The sequence below is a fragment of the Artibeus jamaicensis genome, unplaced genomic scaffold (genome assembly GCF_021234435.1).
Source record: "Artibeus jamaicensis isolate MK-2021 breed Jamaican fruit bat unplaced genomic scaffold, CSHL_Jam_final scaffold_847, whole genome shotgun sequence".
Classification (NCBI taxonomy): domain Eukaryota; kingdom Metazoa; phylum Chordata; class Mammalia; order Chiroptera; family Phyllostomidae; genus Artibeus; species Artibeus jamaicensis.
The window spans coordinates 11,183,727-11,202,251 of NW_026522057.1; the positions used below are offsets into that span (position 1 = coordinate 11,183,727).

At 39.5% G+C, this 18,525-nt stretch overlaps 1 protein-coding gene across 8 annotated transcripts in view; it reads right to left on the bottom strand.

Annotated features, from left to right (window-relative positions):
• Positions 1 to 271: 271 nt before the first annotated feature.
• ZBTB8A (zinc finger and BTB domain containing 8A) overlaps positions 272 to 18,525 on the bottom strand; it is a 39,000-nt gene continuing 20,746 nt past the window's right edge. For 4 of the 8 annotated variants that reach the window (XM_053660122.1, XM_053660125.1, XM_053660123.1 and 1 more), the window contains 4 exons: positions 13,556 to 14,376; positions 10,498 to 10,667; positions 3,758 to 4,086; positions 272 to 1,294 (listed from right to left, as the gene is read on the bottom strand). In XM_053660122.1, the coding sequence (XP_053516097.1) occupies positions 1,246 to 1,294; positions 3,758 to 4,086; positions 10,498 to 10,667; positions 13,556 to 14,375 (1,368 nt within the window). In that variant the 5' untranslated portion in view covers position 14,376 and the 3' untranslated portion in view covers positions 272 to 1,245. Of the gene's footprint in view, positions 1,295 to 3,757; positions 4,087 to 10,497; positions 10,668 to 13,555; positions 14,377 to 14,599; positions 14,723 to 17,506; positions 17,544 to 18,525 lie in introns of those variants that run through there. The other 4 variants (XR_008390635.1, XM_037149800.2, XM_053660126.1 and 1 more) reach the window with 4 other exon arrangements.

Consider the following 18,525-nt stretch of genomic DNA (forward strand, 5'->3'; position numbering starts at 1 on the left):
CTTATTATTAACACACCTTTTTGTTAGCATTTATACAAGTTCTGCAGGGAGAAGACTGACATGTTAGAAAATGAAGTGCACAGATCCTTTGTGGATCCCATTTTTCTTAGTGTATTTGTGGCTCCATTAGTGTGAATACATAGTTAAGAAACTCCTGTATCAAAATAAAATATTAATTATACTTCACAAGATATACAGAAACTGGCTGAAGTGTCATTTTTGTGATAATCTGAATTTTATCATTAAAACTCTTGTAAATAAAGTCACATACTTTACATTAACATTTATTCTGTATAGAATTTAATCACATACAATGATGTCAGCTTTAAAACAATTGACTCTTATTTGTATAAAGTCATCTTATAAAATAGAGTAATACACAACACACTTCAATGAATTACACTGATATTCCAGGACTCAGAAGTTTGGATCATTCGAATTCCTATTTTTGCCTGTGTTTCATTGGGTTGTCTTAGGTAGGCTGCTTTACTGTTCTGTGCCTCAATTTCTTTACTTATGTGGAATAACTGTCCTATTTCCTAGATATGTAAAGAATAACAAAAGTTATTAGATACTTTGTGAATATAAAAGGCAATATAAATGATAAATAGTAATACTGATTCACTCATATAAAATAACATAGAACTTTCCATTTGTAATGTAAATTTTGGTCCTCTAGGATCTACTATTATCACCCTTCCCAGTTAAACACATCTTTTTATGCTGTATTGTTTTTAGTGATTTTCCACTGCATTAACTTTAGGCCCCCCCCCAAAAAAAATATATATATACATATACACAGACAAACGGGAATTTCGATATATCTTAGCATGACTTGGGAAAATAACTTTAATGAATTTAGTTCTTAGCTCATAAATAATTGAAAAAAGAAACTTTTGTAATACATTAAACAGTAGAATGGCCACAAAAAAAAGCAGTACCTGTTTTGATTTCATCACTCAACAATACAACACTGAAAAATGTGTTCTTAAAGTCCTATGATGTAACTACAGGAGGAACACTGAATAAGGATGATTGATTAGCAGCTTTAAGAGAACCTGTGGTTATCAGCTTAAAAGTGCAGTGAGTCATAGGAATAGTAAAGAAACTAACGCTCAAAGAGAAATGAAAAAGTTACCTAGTTCCAAGGTTTTCGGTGCTGCACTTCTGAGCTCTGCCAAGGCGCCAGGGGACAGGCTCATAGGGGGCTTTAACCAGAGCAACTCTGATTTTAGAGTTTCTTCCTTAAATGTTGGGCTTCTCTATGAAACAATTCACTAGCAGAAATGGTTTTCTAGGGTAAAAAAAAATCTTTTAAACCACTGATCTAGTCTATTTTGCTTCCCCCAGATACTAGGCACAACTGCAGTGATGCTTTTATTTTTGCAAAACTTCATCCCATCAACAAGACACTCCTCAAGACCATAGTTAGAAGGATGTTCAGAAGCTTATAAACAGCATTCCTGCAAGAGCAAACTGGTCTAATCAATTCCCATTATTTTCCAATTACTTTTTTAAAAAACCCTTTGCATAAATAGGCTTATATTAACCGATTATACACCTATGTAACATTTCCCCACATTTAAAAGCCAAAGAATTCAGTTTTCTCAGAAACCAATAATAAACAGTTTCATTCCAGAAAAGAGCTGGTCTCTATAAAGACTCAGAGACATAGGAGATGGTAACTGGAGTATTATTTACAACTTGCAAACATGTTATGAATGTTCTTCTTTTCTGATACTAAGATGATAGAATCGATGTGCTATTTGGGGAACCTGAGGGCTGTTCTGTGGGGATTCTTCAATACCTGTTAGAAACAATTACAAGAGAGCGTTATTCTGTTAAGGCTCTACAAGTGCTGGTGGCACTGTGTTCAGTGGGCTTTGCTGGCATTCATGCTGCTGTATGGTAAGGTTTGCATGCAGAAGAGCAGAGCATAAAAAAACATTTAGATCATAAAGTGCGTTAAGAGTATACACATGCAAGCACTACTTCATTTCTATGAATAAAGCTCAAATCAGTAGGTTTTTCCTATTGGCTCCAACAACTAAAAATCAGATTATAAATTTGAAAGATACTCTCATCATCTGGTGAGACTAGGTAGTGACATGACAACTGTCCCCTCCCTCACTGGGATACAAATTCATTGTTTAGACTCCTGATTCAGGACATGAATGTCAGGAGAACAGTGAACTCAATGCACCCCCTCTAGCCTGGAAGCAACTGGAAATTTACCATCAGAGGAGTCTTGAAAATGTCTCAGAATCTCAGAGCTAAGTACCATAAAACAAAGTGGTTATTCATCTACTTATAAAAATTTTTTTTTAAGAAATGAACCATTTTAGCCCACAAATTGGTATTAGAAATGATCACTAATTAAAGAATATAAGAAAATAATGATAAAAAAGTATCATCTTGAGGTATGTCAGGCTGTATTTAAAAATACCGTATAATACATGGAGCCTCTATCTAAATTCAACAATATCAAGCTTTATTGTGATAACCTGCAGAGACCTTTATGGAGGTCAGTTCTTTCCTTCTGGCATACAGATTTTATCTTTAGAACTAAAATAATGCTTCTTCAAATTAACTTAAGTTTGGAATGTTTCATTATTCACACAGGGTAAGAGTTTAAACTTAACTTTGTATCCCAGGAGAAAAGTTTACTCTGAAAAATTATCTATACAAGATAAGCAAAAAAAAATGTTTAAAGCGTTTAAGAGCGTAACTTGTTCAAATAGTTTTATATATAAAGTTTACATATAAATAACGACATAAAAACATGTCAATAGATACCATAGGGACATTACTTAGCACTATCTGAATAACTCTAGTTCAAGATATTATATGTTGTTGAAGATGATTAACTTCTTCCTTTCTCACACTTTCTAATTCTGATAGGCTTCTTTTATAATTACTGCAGCTCGGTAAAGTGCAACTTCAGTTCTTCGCCATTTCTGGGGACATTATGAGGAGAAATAGTTGAAAGAGGATTGTTTAAAATGAAAACCTGTCCAGATAGACACCTGTCCCGCCACTTACACTTTCTGACCTTAACTTCCTCATTTGTAAATCAGAGACAGTAATATTACCTTTATAAATAATATGTATAAATAATATTCATAAATGTTAGAAATTGCTCTCAGGAACTGGTAAGAACCTCCAGTTTTCTTGTTTTGGGTTAAGAACTATATTGACACATCTTCACAAACTGCCTTGACTTTTAGGAAGTATTAGTTTCCTGCTTTATGAAAATGATAGGTGGTTGTGGCCCCCAAGTTAATAGAATGACTTATTAGTTCAGTCAGGTTGGGTGTCTGACTCTTAAATGTGCTCTTACCTGGTTCCCTATGAAAATTCAATATGTGTTTTTGAAACGCCTTGAAATTATCTTACATAAAGTTTGGTTGTGGTCAATTTATTTAAAATATTTTCTTTGAAATAGATTTGCTAAGTAGAGCTTCTAATACTAAAAGAAGAAAGGTATCTCCTCTGTAATAAAAGAGGATTAATTGTCCATCTATCATGCCAACTCAATCTAGGTCTTTCTTTCCAGTGCAGCAACATATTTTAGGGCAACAAAGTTCAGAGTGGATACAACGGCCTGTTCAGAAAACATGCAAGTTTTATCAGGTGATTACTTTTAAGTCAGTCTGACAATGTGTTAACCAGTCTCTGATGATGGAAAAGAGGGAGAGATACAGGTGGTCACTATAAGCTGCAGAATGCCAACTCTGTTGGTTCACATTACCGCTACCTAATGTTGGGCTTTATTTCCTTTTCTTCTTCTTCTTCACTATCATCAACCTGTTGTATGACCAGATCAGCAGACCCATCCTCTACAATCTCCACATACGATCTATTCTCATCTTCACTCAAATGCCATCTGGAATCCTTATCTCCATCTGATGGGGACATAAGATGCTGTTCAGCTTCCAAATCAATGGGGAGGCTGTCTATGCCAACTTCAGCAAGGCACTCATTACAGAGTCTGTAGCGCCTGGTTCCTTCCTGTACCACTTGACCTGTCAGGTCAGTCACATGGCGTTTGCATTTTCTGCAGATTAGTTTGCATGCCTGGTGAATCTGTGTAGAGATGTAAATAGTGATAAAAAAGGATTTTTAAAAAGCAGGACAATTTGATATTCTAGGTACCAGTTTATAAATTTAAGATGTTCAAAGCCAAGCATTAACATTAGATTACCACCTAGTCATTAGAAAAAGATACAGGTTTTGGTGATAAATTGATGTCACAGAAATATTACACACTAGTTTTCTCGAAAGAATGACTCTAATGTTTTTATGAGTAACATTACATACTTAGTAATTTCAAATATCCCTTAATCCAAAAGTATTTTGATATCTGAGGTAATGCAGGACACCTTTTCAGAATAATAATAATTGCAAACACATATATGCCATGTACTATTCTAGTGACTTTACATATCTCAATTGAGGGGGAAAAACCCTCTCATTTTATATGAGTATTAATTTTTTTTGTTATTTTGCTAGAGAAAGAAAGAATATTGTCTCATTTAATTTTATAAAAATATTTTGGATAGATGATTACTTGCCACTATTATTAATGAAAGGTTGATCTAGTAGAAAGAGAATTGGACTAGGAATTTTAAGGCTTGGGTTCTAGTCCTGGTTTTGTCATTTACTAACATTATTGTTTGCTAATCATGTATCTTGAACCAAGTAAATTTAAAACACTGTAAACCTGCTTCCAGGTGAGAGTCAAACTATTTAACAACTGGTAAGTTGTAGGCACCGCCCAAACCAAACAGAAACCTGACTAATCAGAATGGACATGTTATAAACCATCTCTATGGTAGTTCTGCTGTCTATCAGCCTATATTATCTCCGTCTGCTTCTTTAGTACTAATGAGGATACAACCCAGGTTGTGAGGAACAAAGGAGTTAATGCGTGTGAAATGTTTGGGGGGAAAGCTGCACTTGATGAATAATTATATATTCTAGTTAGTAATAAACAACTTGGCTCAACAGCTCTCAGAGCAGCAGATTATAGGGTCTACTCTAAACACTATTACAATTAATTATATAATGCTGAATTAAGTAGAGTATGAAAGTGGGCCACAAAAAAAAAAAAGAAAGAAAAAGAAAACTAACACGCTCCAGTAAAAAATATCTAAGAAAGTGTATGGGACAATCACTCAGCAGTTATTACCTTCCGTTTAACCGCTGCCCTATTAAGCAGTAAAGACTGGAGGCACACAATTTGAGTGTGTCCTTATTTCTCCTGACACAGTAACATTACAGTTATCATACATGGCACTGTTTTTGTTACAAAGTTCTGACATGTTACATGTTCCTCCCCCATCCCAATACAGTTATGAAGTCAAAGAAATCAAGTGAAACACTGTAATGTTAAAATTGAAAAACATGAACACATGTAAAAATACATGTCCTCTAGCTCTGTTCACTGAAACAATTGAAAAAGAATGACAACATAATGACAATGAGCACCCAGGTGTCCAAATATTGGTTTCAAATTTTATTCCCCACTAAAAGGACACAGAGCTCCTTTGAGAAATGGCTGGTTCCAGTTTCGTGACAGGGAAAGTACAAGCTGAGCCCAGGGCTCTTTTGGAGCCAAAGAATAAGGACACTAAAATTCTAATGAGTTGTAACAAAAGGACACAAAAGCCATCTTCAAGATGTCCCCACTGGACAAAACTGAAAATGTGAGCATCAAGAAGAACAGTAATTGTTATGAATCCAAACACAATGAACCAATAAAAATTCCTGAGATCATGTGCTATTTAAAAAAAAGCAAAGCCAGATAAAATCTCAAATCACTTAAGATTACTATGAAATCAACTCTTCACTTTGAAAATTGTTAATTAAAGGGAAAGAATCAAAGATTTGTTGTGCTTCTACAGAAACCCTCTGTCAAATAACCTAATAGCCTTACACGACAAGGGAAAGCCTCACTTTGTAGAATTCCAGCTGATAATGTAGAAGGGAGCATAAAATTAGTAAATTAGTCCACCACTTCAAGTAAAATTAATAATTTCAATGAATGGGTGATGGGGAAATGGACAGTGACTTGGAACCAACACAGCTCCACACGGATTCCTTTCTAACCACAAGCGGCACCTTTAACTGGACAATGGTGGGATCACACTGCCATCACCCTAATCCAGCGATGGATCTGAATAACACCAACGATGGGTCCTCCAGATATGATGGGTCTCCTAATGTGACACAATATAAAATAAATAATTTCAGACTTCTGCCAAGATGGAGGTGTAGGTGGAAACACTGTGCCTTCCTGCACAACCAAATTTAAAAACAATAAAGTTTTAGCAACAAAAACGCAGCCAAACCACAGAACATTGAACTATACGGAAGTCTGACAACAACAAACCATTCAGCCAAACAGGTAAGAGGGGCAGAGCCAGCAGCAGAGCAGGGTTGAGCAGGAAAGATCCAACGGACCGACTGGGGCGTGCTACCCAGGCACGCCAGCAGCCATGGGCGGATCCCAGGTGTGGAGTAGTGGGCGGACCCACTGAGGGCGGACTGCGGTCACTCATTCGCACACAGATAAACTGGTGAAGGAGTGAGCAGTGAGATGAGACTGACTGAGCAGGCCCCAGCGGCGGGAAGCAGCAGAGGGGACCGCCATTGTCCCTCTGACCCCGCTCCCACATACAGCGTCACAAACCAGTGACCTGGGCAGCCCCGCCCTGGTGAACACCTAAGGCTCGCTCCTCATACATAACAGGCACAAGCAGATCAAAACATGGCTGAAGAACAACTCAGAGCCCCAGAGCCAATAAATCTAAGCAATGAAGAAATAGCCAAACTTTCAGATGCACAGTTCAAAACACTGGTGATCTGATGCTCACAGAACTGGTTGATTTTAGTCACAAATTAGAGGAACATGTGAAGGCTAAACTAATTGAAACGAAGGGAAATGCACAGGAAACCATTAGTGATGGAAAGGAAACTGGGACTCAAATCAAAGGAGTGGACCAGAAGGAAGAAAAAAATGACCAAACAGAAAAGGATGACGAAACAAGAATTCAAAAAAAGGAGGAGAGGCTTAGGAACCTTCAGGACATCTTTAAATGTTCCAACATCCGAATTATAGGGGTATCAGAAGGGGAAGAGGAATAGCCACGAGTGGAAAACTTATTCGAACAACTAATAAAGGAGAACTTCCCCAATCTGGCAAAGGAAATAGACTTCCAGGAAATCCAGGAAGCTCAGAGAGTCCCAAAGAACTTGGATCCAAGAAAGAACACACCAAGGCACATCATAATTACATTAGCCAAGATTAAAATGAAAGAGAGAATCCTAGAAGCAGCAAGAGAAAAGGAGGCAGTCACCTACAAAGGGGTTCCCATCAGACTGTCAACGGATTTCTCAAAAGAGACCTTACAGGCAAGAAGGGGCTGGAAAGAAGTATTCCAAGTCATGAAAGGCAAGGACCTACATCCAAGATTGCTCTATCTAGCAAAGCTTTCATTTAGAATGGAAGGGCAGATAAAGTGCCTCTCAGATAAGATCAAATTCAAGGAGTTCATCATCACCAAGCCCTTATTACATGAAATGTTAAAGGGACTTACCTAAGAAAAAGAAGATAAAAAAGATGAACAGTGAAAGGACAGCAAACTCAGTTATTAACAACCACACCTAAAACAAAAGCAAACTAAGAGGACAGCTAGATCAGGAGCAGAACCATAGAAATGAAGATCCCATGGAGGGTTAGCAACAGGGGAGTGGGAGGAGGAGAAGCGGGGAGAAGGTACAGAAAATAAGTAGCACAGATGGTAGGTAGAAAATAGATAGGGGGGAGGGCAAGAATAGTAGGGGAAATATAGAATCTAAAGAACTTGAGACACATGGTCATAAACTAAAGGGGGGGAATGGTGGGGGAGGGGTGTGCAGGGTGGAGGGGAATGAAGGGGGGAATAGAACAACTGTAATGGCATAATCAATAAAATATATATATAAAAAGAACAAAAAAATTTTCAGTCTTGAGGTGTTGTAGTCAGAAGTATTCAACTTGAATCCATTGAGGCTTTAGATAAAACTATTTTACAGAAAATGTTGGGGGGGGGGGTGAGAGGAATGACATCGTGTGGAAGCAGAAAAATCCAGAGGCAGAATACTGTGTAAAACAGTCGGCTCGGTGTCTTTTTTAAGTCAGTGCTATGAAAGAGAAGGGGAGGAGATATGACGAGAGCTTCAAAACACCCCAAAGGGAGCTAACAATGAGATGTAATACATGCTTCTGGATCAGAGTCTGGTGTGGACAGACAAGTGTAACAGGTGTTTAGAGAACTATGGGGAAATTTAAAATTGTACTGGGTGCTGGACAAAATGTTATTGAGATGTAAAGGTAGAGACTGTTCACTAAAGAAAGCAAGTTACAAAATAGCATGTGCAGTATCTCGTGTTAGTAAAAAAATACCATAAATGCACATGATTAAGTATTAAGAATGGTAATATCTGGGTGGTAAAAATATGCTGTTTTTATTTTCTTATTTTTACTTCTTTTTTCCTACTTTTTATAATAAATGTTTACTGCTTTTGTAATAACATTGGTTTTATTTTTATTTTTTTTTACCATTTTGTTTATTTATTTTTAGAGAGAGAAGAAGGAGAGAGGGAAAGAAACAACAGTGTGTGGTTGCCTCTCATGCGCCCCCTGCCGGGGACCTGGCACGCAACCCAGGCAGGTGCCCTGACTGAGAATCGAACCTGTGACCCTTTGTTTCACAGCCCAGCATTCAATCCACTGAGCCACACCAGGCAGGGCTAATTTTTAATAATCTAGTTCAGCAATTATCAACCAGAGTGCCGTAAAAAATTTTAAAACATGCAATACCTGACTATTCAGTGAGGAGCACTAACCTCTTTTCCCTTAGTATTGTCAAATAAAAAAATGATAACAGCCAACACAACAATAGCTGTCTGGCACGAATGAATCAAAATTATACCTATTTTTTTTGGTCAGACAGGCAAAAAAAAAAAATATATATATATAATGTCTTTTTTGGTGTGCTGCAGACTTAGTTTATGTTGTGACGTGACATGAAGGAAGCTGAAAATCAGTGATCTAGCTTCATGAGATTATTGAAGGAAGACATTTTGTCTGTTTTGCTCACTGCTGTATACCTAGCACTTAGAAAAGGGTCTGGCACATAATAGGTACTCAGTTATATTTGTTGGATAACTATAAAGCAATACATTAAGAAATTACCTTAAGGGCCCTGGCTAGTGTGGCTCGGAACTCAGATTGAGTGTCGGCCTGTGAACCGAGAGGTCGCTGGTTCAATTTCCGGTCAGGGCACACACCTGGGTTGTGGGCCAGGTCCCCGGTAGGGGGCATGGGAGAGGCAACCAATGTATCTCCTGCACATTCCGGTCAGGGCACACACCTGGGTTGTGGGCCAGGTCCCCGGTAGGGGGCATGGGAGAGGCAACCAATGTATCTCCTGCACATTGATATTTTTCTCCCTCTTTCTCCCTCCATTCCCCTCTCTAAAAATAAATAAATAAAATCTTTTTTTAAAAAGATACTATTCTCTTAAAAAACAAACTACTTTAACGGACCCAGTGTCCTTTAAAATTAAAAGGATGTCCTATGAATGGAATTGAAATACAAGCAAAGAACAGATTTTGAAAAAAAATTTTGTTGCAAGATGAAAAGTAAAACAATGTTCCTATATCAGTACGTTATTTTTTTTAAAGATTTTGTTTATTTTTAGAGAGAGGGGAAGAGAGAGAGAAAGAGAGGGAGAATAACATCAATCAGTTGCCTCTTTTGCACACCACACTGGGGACTCAGCCTGCAACCCAGGCCTGCGCCCTGACTGGGAATCAAACTGGCAACACCTTGGTTCTCAGGCCGGAGCTCAATCCACTGAGCCACCCCAGCCAGGCATCACTATGTTATTAAAGCACCAGAGCATCTGCTGGCAAATGGCCTGAGATTTTTCTGACTGTTGACCGTCTGGTCCCTTACTGGGAGTGGTTCTATTGCCCACCTTGCTGCCTCTCTGGAGGAGACCATAAGGAAAAGGGAGCAACACTAGAAAGGGGGTGTCGTGCAGACAGGTCAGACAGCAGAAACCAGACATCCTATCAGATGACTCAAGAATCACCATTAGATGTTGGGTATCTGAAGTGGTGGTTCTAACCCAGACATTTAAAACATTTTTACAGTTTACATTGTCTTTGGCTCCAAAAAGACCAGTATATATAAACCTATCAGATTTTAAATGCATTGAAATAAGCACTCAAAAAATATCTCCAGTTTCAAGGTCTCAAAGGGGAATAAATAAATATATAGAGAGACAATTATGTACTATGTGCAGAGTAAAAACATTAAGTTGGAAAATTTTTTAATATGGTAAAATTGTGTGAAAATATTTCCGTCACAAGTTAGATTCTCCTAAAGCAGATCAACGCACATATCTCTTTAAGAAGTAAAATGATGAAAAATCAAATACATACTGTTCGAAAGTGACTACTTAGATGGTCTAGCCTGCTGAACCTTTTCCCACAGGCCTGACAGGGGTAGGGCCGTTCTCCTGTGTGACAGCGAAGGTGGCGCTTTAGGTCTGCTTTCCGCTTCACCACGTGTGTGCAGTACGGGCACTTGAATCTCATCCTGGGCAGGTCATCTGTGAGGAGACAACTCGGTTAAATCCCTGGGAAGTTCACCGTAACAAGTCTAGTAACAAAAAGAATCCAGAAGGAGTTGGTGAGTCCAATCTTGAAAAGGAGAAAGGAGAAGAAATGTTATTAACAGTTGATTGTCAATGTAACCCTAAGTACAGAACTATAACTTTAGTATTAATATCTGACATATTTACAGTCTGGGTAAAGTTAGATGGTCACACTTACCTTTTTATTAAATGTCATAGAGTCAATACATATTGAATGTAAAAATGTAGTACTGATTTTTAAAACTGTAGATACAGCCCTGGCTGGTGTGGCTCAGTGGATTGAACACTGGCCTGTGAACCGAAGGGTTGCCAGTTTGATTCCCAATCAGGTTACCTGCCTGGGTTTCGGACCAGGTCCCCAGTGGGGGGCGTGCGAGAGGCAACAACACATTGATGTTTCCCTCCCCTTCTTCCTCCCTTCCCTTCTGTCTAAAAATAAAATAAATAAAATCTTAAAAAAAAAAAAAGTCCGGGATCCTATCATTTAAAAAATAATAAATAAAATAAAACTGCAGATACAATCCAAAAGTAAAATTATTTAATATTGAAGCTTTTAAGTAACTTGTTTCATTTACATGTTTTTCTTTCCCTTGCCTTTATTCTTTTTACACTTGTAATACTTTCACAGGTGAAAAAAGTTCAAGGATCTCTTGAAAGGATCTTCAAGGATCAATTGTTTTTCATTCTGAAATTCAGAGCTCTTTCTTTTTGTTTTCTTTTTAAATTTCTTTTTAGAGAGAGGAGAAGTGAGAGAGAAAGAGAGTGAGAAACATCAACTGGTTTCTTCTCGCAAGCCCCCAACTGGGAACCTGGCCCACAATCCACGCATGTGCCCTGACTGGGAATTGAACCCACGACCTTTCAGTTAGCAGGCCAGTACTCAATCTACTGAGCCACACCAGACAGGGCTATAAAGCTCTTAAAGTATAGCTGACTTAAGGGATCTTTAATTTTTTTATTTTAAAACTCACGTACTCAACATGGTAGTTGTGATTGAAAGCAAACCTCGTCAACTTAACTGCTGTTAATTCAGCTGTTCGTTCCTGAAGTTAGGATTTAATTAACCCTAATTAATCTCTCCAGATTTTATAAATCTGCCCAGATTTATGAAAGGGCAGAGCCCAAATACAAAAAGGATGACTTTATTGCTGTTTTAAAGTGAAACAAAGATGTCCTGTTTGTTGCACATGAATTACAGTATCAATGCTACAGAATGTACGTTGTTTTTTTTTAATTATGTTTTTATATCATAATAAATTCAGAGTTAGTCTAATTTCTTTCGGATAAAGGGTCTGAGAACTTTAGCAAATACGCATGGTTGCTCTATTTAACTTTTAAGTGTAAAAATACTCTTCCCAAGTAAGTACTCAGAAAAAAGTAAACTATTTAAAGTGAAAACATGTATCTTAGGAATTGAACCATTTAGAAAACAGCTTTAAACATTTAGTGGATCAACTACAGATACAAATTTGAAAATCATGGACTTTTAACACTCAGAACTTCATTGTTTTGACTTGTCATTAAATTTCCCAATATTACTTTAATTAAAAAATTTTAGCCTTGGCTGATGTGTCTCAATGTGTTGAGCACTGGCTTGCGAACCTGAAGGTCGCCGGTTGGATTCCCAGTCAGGGCACATGCCTGGGTTGTGGGCCAGGTCCCCAGTTACAGGCATGGAAGAGACAACCAGTTGATCTTTCACACATCAGTGTTTCTCTCCTTTCCACTCTCTCTAGAAATGAATAAATAAAATTTGGGGGAAAAATTCAATTTATGCCCTGACCAGTGTGGCTCAGTTGGCTGAGTGTCATTCACAATGCAAAAGTTCAATGGTTCAATTTCTGATCAGGGCACAAGCCTGGGTTACGGTCCCTGGTTGGTTGGAGAGCTTGAGAGGCAACTGAACGGAGTTTCTCTCTCACATCGATGTTTCCTCCCTCTCCTCCCCTCTTTCTAAAAATAAATAAATAAAATCTTACCAAAAATTTTTGAATTTATGTTTTATGAAATAAATTTTATTAGAGAAGTGATTTTAAAAAAATCACTTGGAGCCCTGGCTGGTGTAGCTCAATGGATTGAGCTCGGGCCTGCGAACCACACGATCGCAGTTCGATTCCCAGTCAGGGCACATGCCTGGGTTGCAGGCCAGTTCCCAGCAGGGGACTCACAAGAGGCAACCATACATTGATATTCTCTCTTTCTCTCCTTCCCTTCCCCTCTAGAGATAAATGAATAAAATCTTTAAAAAAAAATCACTTGGGCCCTGGCTGGTGTAGCTCAGTGGATTGAGCTCAGGCTGCAAACCAAAGAGTCACCAGTTCAATTCCCAGTCAGGGCACTTGCCTGGGTTGCAGGCCAGGTCCCCATGGGGGCCATGTGAGAGGCAACCACACATTGATGTTTCTCTCCCTCTCTTTCTCCTTCCTTTCCCCTGTCTCTAAATAAATAAATAAATAAATAAATAAATAAATAAATAAATAAAATCTTAAAAAAAAAAAATCACTTGGGCCCTCACCTGCATGGCTCAATTGGTCTTTGGAATTGAACCATTTAGAAAAGAAGTTTAAACATTTAGCGGTAATCTAAATCACCCAAGGATATGGGTTTAGAAAATCGGAAAATCATGGATTTTGACCCTCTCAGAACCAATTAATGTTTCTTTCGTACATGGATGTTTCTCTCCCTCTCTTTCTCCTTCCCTTCCCCTCTCTCTAAAAATAAATCTTAAAAAAAAAATCACTTGGTTCAACTACCCATAACACCTAAAAGTAAGGGCATGTGGGATAGGTTTGATTTATATTAGGGTACTGGAACCTGAGAGGGGACAGTCTCTTTTTGAGTACCTGGAAAACTTCTTGATGTGACTTCAGAGCCTTGACCGTACTGGAAGCCAACGGTAGAGTCCATTTCAGCATCAATTTGTGCTTGTTCTTCGGACTGGGAAACATGGCTGGAAGAATCAGATGTTCGCGCGTCTCGCTTGCTGGACTTACAATGAGCAATTTCAGAAGGCTGTGACAACCTCAAGTGCTTGGACTTTTTAATGGAATCTCTCCTTTGTTCATGCTTGGCCAAGGGTTGCTGAGTATTCCTCTGGGAAACCGGAGGGTAATTATACTTATTCCAAGATCTTCCACTTAGCACACCTGTTCCTTGTTCTGGGCTCAGGCGAGAATGTGGAGAACCGCTTTCTTCTTGCCAGCCACTGCTATAAAAAGAGGAACGTTCTATACCATTAGAACTGGCATCTTTATCGGAGAGACTGAAATAGCGATCTTTTTCTTTCTCACTAATGTCTAATGAAGATTTAATAAAGGTCTTACATACACTAATGACATCAGTCATCTGAAGGAAGCTAGCAGCTGACATCACTTCTATGACATTCTGACCAGTAAGAGAGAGTTTGCCGGAGTAGACGAAGTCCAGGATAACGGTAAAGGTGTCAGGGGAGAAAGCCTGAAATGTAGCTGTCGTCGGCTGACTTGTCTCCTTTGAATTCTGGGAAAGAAGCATTTTAAAGTAGCCACTGCTAGCAAATAATACATTTCGGTGTGCTTTGAAGACCTTCCCTTCAACGAGGATACTACAATCACAAAACACATCTTGCCGACGCTGCTCATTTAGTTGCTGCAAGAGTTGAGACTGATGAGAAGAGATCTCCATTCTGAAGAGGAGAAGACACATGTGATTACCAAACACAAAATGACACTGTTTTCTGAGATGAATGAACTAAAATTACAATCAGAAATCTCTATCTTTTTTTCCCCATGAAAACCACTTTGTTAGAGAATATAGTCTCTAGGACACAGAGAATAATAGGTTTTAGGATAGCGTGTAATACCATACTATTAGTTTTTAAATTTTCAGACAATTATTTGTATAGTCACCAAACTTCATTTAGCATCTTTTATAAATCGGGCCTTCTGCTGTATGATGAGCTGAACAGGCTTGATTTTTGCCTTCACATAGTTTTCAATCTGGCGTAGGTATCAGGCATTGAACAAATATTCCTATGAAGTTACAAATGACAGATTATTTGCTAAGACAGAAAGAAGGTGCTGTGGGAAGGATACAAATGTAAACTAGCTTAGACTGAGATGGAGAGGGTTAGGGAATACTTCTCTGAAAAGTAACATTTAAGCTGAGACCTCAAAGATGACCAGGAATTCGCCAGGTGAAGAATGAAGGGAGATTTCTGATTCAAGCAAAAACAGGGGTCTGGAAAGTGCTGAAACTTTCCTGCCACAGACCTCCAGAGATGCTGGCTAACATTAACCACAAATTTTTAAATGTGTGTGTTTGGGCTTGCAAGAAAGAATATGAAATGTCTGGGTGCCAGAAGGGGAGAGGGAGCAGAGCGTGAACAGCAACGTGGGCTTGGGTTTTTACCACCAGCAGAGGTTGGAATCCTCTAAGGACCACGCTCTTAATGAAGAAAGTTTGTCTTTGCAGGGCTTTGGGTGGGGAAAAATAACTGTCCCTAGGTACGCTATCAAACCCAAGGTTGTGTCTTTTTAGGTTCTGGAGTCCAGACTTATTTTACCTGCTTAGTGTGGGAGACTTTGAGCTAAAAATTTAACAAGAAAATCAGTCCTGGGCTGGTGGTGCCTGTAGGGCATCTTGCAGACGCAAATGCAAAACTGCTCAAGAAGGCCCTGGGTGGTGTGGGTCGGCTGGGCGTTGTCGCACAAACCAAAAGGTTGTGGGTTTGATTCCTGGTCAGGGCACATGGCTAGGTTGCAGGTTCGGTCCCCAGTCGGAGAGTGTACAAGACACAACCCAGCATCCAAGCCACGGGAAAAAAAGCTCTGCTTAAGCTGGACTCAGAATCACTCATCTCTAATATCGTACCACCATGGTGTCTAATCTCTCCTGCCGTAAAAACGAACAAGTAAGCAAACAAAACCTGCCCTTGATTTCACATCTACCTCTGGCTACTACTCCATTTCTCTGCTCCCTTTATACAAAATTCATCAAAAGAGTTTTTCTGTTTCGTATTTTTCATTTGCTGTCTTCACTTTCCTCTCGTTCTTTCTTGAACCTCTTCTAATCAGGGTTTCATCCCCATTCAGCAAAACAATTTTTTAAAAGATTAGCAACTTGCATGTTGTTAAATCCAACATTTAGTTCTTTGCCTGCATCTTACTGGCCCAGTCACGCCCTTTCTTCACCCTCAAACACTCTGCTTCACTGCCAGACGCCTCTCCTTCATGGTTCTTCTTCTGTTGGTCACTCTTTCTCAGTCTCCTTTGCTGGTTTTCCGTTTTCCAAACCTGGCAGTGCTGTGGGGTTCAGAACACGCTACCCCAAAATATGGCACCTAGGCACACTGAATATTTTGAACTGAAACAGGAAGGCCACTCTTTGACACTCACCTCCTTTCTTCCCTACAACAGATCATAAAATCCTCATGAGAGGTGCCCTCCCTACACCCAAAGGAAAGGTGCCGCCTCATCTCAAAGACAAAGGGGCACTGACAAGAAACCGAACCGACAGGCTTTGCTGAGTTTCCCCAGTTCACTAAACTCACCCCGTCCTCCTTACCCCACCGTGTTCCTCCAGGACTGTCCACTCTTCACTAACCTGGCATAAAAATACTCGGGTCCAGCTATTTCTTCCTTTCCTGTTGAAGGTTTCTGTGTCATATAAAACTTCCATTAAGTAAATTTGTTTGGATTAATCCTGTTAACCATCTTTGTCGGTTTAATTTTAGACCCAGCTAGGAAGAGGATCAAGGAAAACTTTTCCTCCCTTATAGCTGGAATGCCCCAGGCTGTGGGGCTCAGACCTTTTCTCCACCCATTATCATTCCCTAGGACAGCCTGCCCCATCTCATTGTGAAATACCGTCTTTGAGTCTATGCCTCACAGATTTAAATATCCAGCCCCCAACCTCTTCTCTGAACCTAAGTCTCTTATCTGTTTACCTGCATCTCCTCTCAGATGCTTAATAGGCAACCTAAGCTCGACACATCCAAAACCATATCCTTCATTCACCCTCATCTTAAACCTGTTTTTTACCTGGAGTAAGTACAGTCTTACTCCACCTCAGGATGGTAACTCCATTCCAGTTACTTAGGCCAAAACCATTCAGAGTCACCTTTGACTCCATGTTGTTGGCTTTACCTAAAAACCAAACCCAAAATCTTTACTACTTTTGTCCACTACTGATGTTACCACCTTTATCCAAGTCACTATCACCTATCACCCAGGCTTACAACTTCAGTCTAGTCTGAGTGCGGCAGGCAGAGTGACCCTTCTAAAACATATGTAAAATCATGGAACCCCTCTGTGCAAAACCCTCCGGTGGTCCCCCATCCAACTCCAACCCAAAAGGCTCAACCTGGTCTGCACCTTCCCACTCCTGGTACCTCTCTGCCCCCAACACTTTTGCTTTACCCTTATGCACTGCATTCCTGATACGACAATCTCTGCTCACTCCTGAACATTCGAGGCATATTCCTGCCAAGCAGCCTTTGTACTCACTATTCCCTCTGCCTGGCAATTCTTCCTCCAGATATACACATCGTTCACATTCTCATATCTTTAAGGTGTCTGATAATTTGTCACCTTATCAGAGATGCTTTCCTTTACCATCTCATATGAGCATCCCTCCCACCCTCCATTCCTTTATTTATTTGTTTATTGTCTGTTTTCTCCTGCTAGGTCCAAAAGAGCAGGAACTTTGCCTGTTTTGTTTACTTATGCACTCCCAGCTCCTCGAACAGCACTCGACTATACAGTGGATGCTCAATCAGTGTTGTGAAATAAATAAATCAAAACGTTAAAACATACAAGGAAGTAATTCTTTACAAAGAAGAATGAGTCCTGGCCAGGTAGCTCATTTGGTTAGAGCGGCGTCCCAATGTGCCAAGGTTGCAGGTTCCATCCCTGGTCAGGGTACACAGAAGAATCCACCACTGAATCCATAAATAAGTGGGACAACAAATTGATGTGTTTCTCATCTCTCTCCCCCCACCCCTTTCCTCTCTCTCTAAAATCAATAAATACATTTTAAAATAAAAATAAAAAAGAATGAGCAGGCATACAAACAGGAGAATCAGAACCCCAAGAGTTTCAGAAAATACTGAATAAAAACCCAAAAGACTCTTAATAATAAGTTTAAATTGGTCAAAGAGATAAAAGTTGATACAGACCAGCTTATAGGTATAAGCATGAACACCAGAGCCAGGTAGCTGGATTTGGAAGTCTAGCAGACAACTATTTTTCTTTGGAAAATGAGCTTTTGGAATGCTACCAGGCTCTCTTAGAGCTTGATGCTGACCATGGGACACTAAGTGGCTGTGCCTGAGTGGCCTATCAGTGAGTGTTACTAACACCCCAAATTACACATTTGGGCACATGCAGCAGCATTCCATCATCAAGAGCAAGTGTTATGTACAAGCTCAGACTGAACAGATCCTGAATCCACAAATAAGTTCATAAGCAAATGGCGCAGTTCCCACAGCACCTACCCCTAGTACCCTGCTGCCTTTCCTTGACTCGCACATATGGCCCATGGTGAGTCACCTCCAACTAGCTGACTGAGGAAGAAAAGGCTGAAGCCTCATTTAGAGGTGGTTCTGCACAATATAGAAGGACCAGCGGGAAGAGGATGACTGAAACATCACGGCTCCAATCAGGAGTGTCCCTGAAAGGCAATGGGAAGGGAAATACCCCATTGGGCATCTGGCTGTGCACTTGGCATGGACAGAGACACAAGGACAGATTTTTTACCCAATTCGTGGGCAGTGGCTAACAAGTGGGTCAAATGTTCAAGGATTTAGAAAGAAACAGAACTACTGGCAACTGAA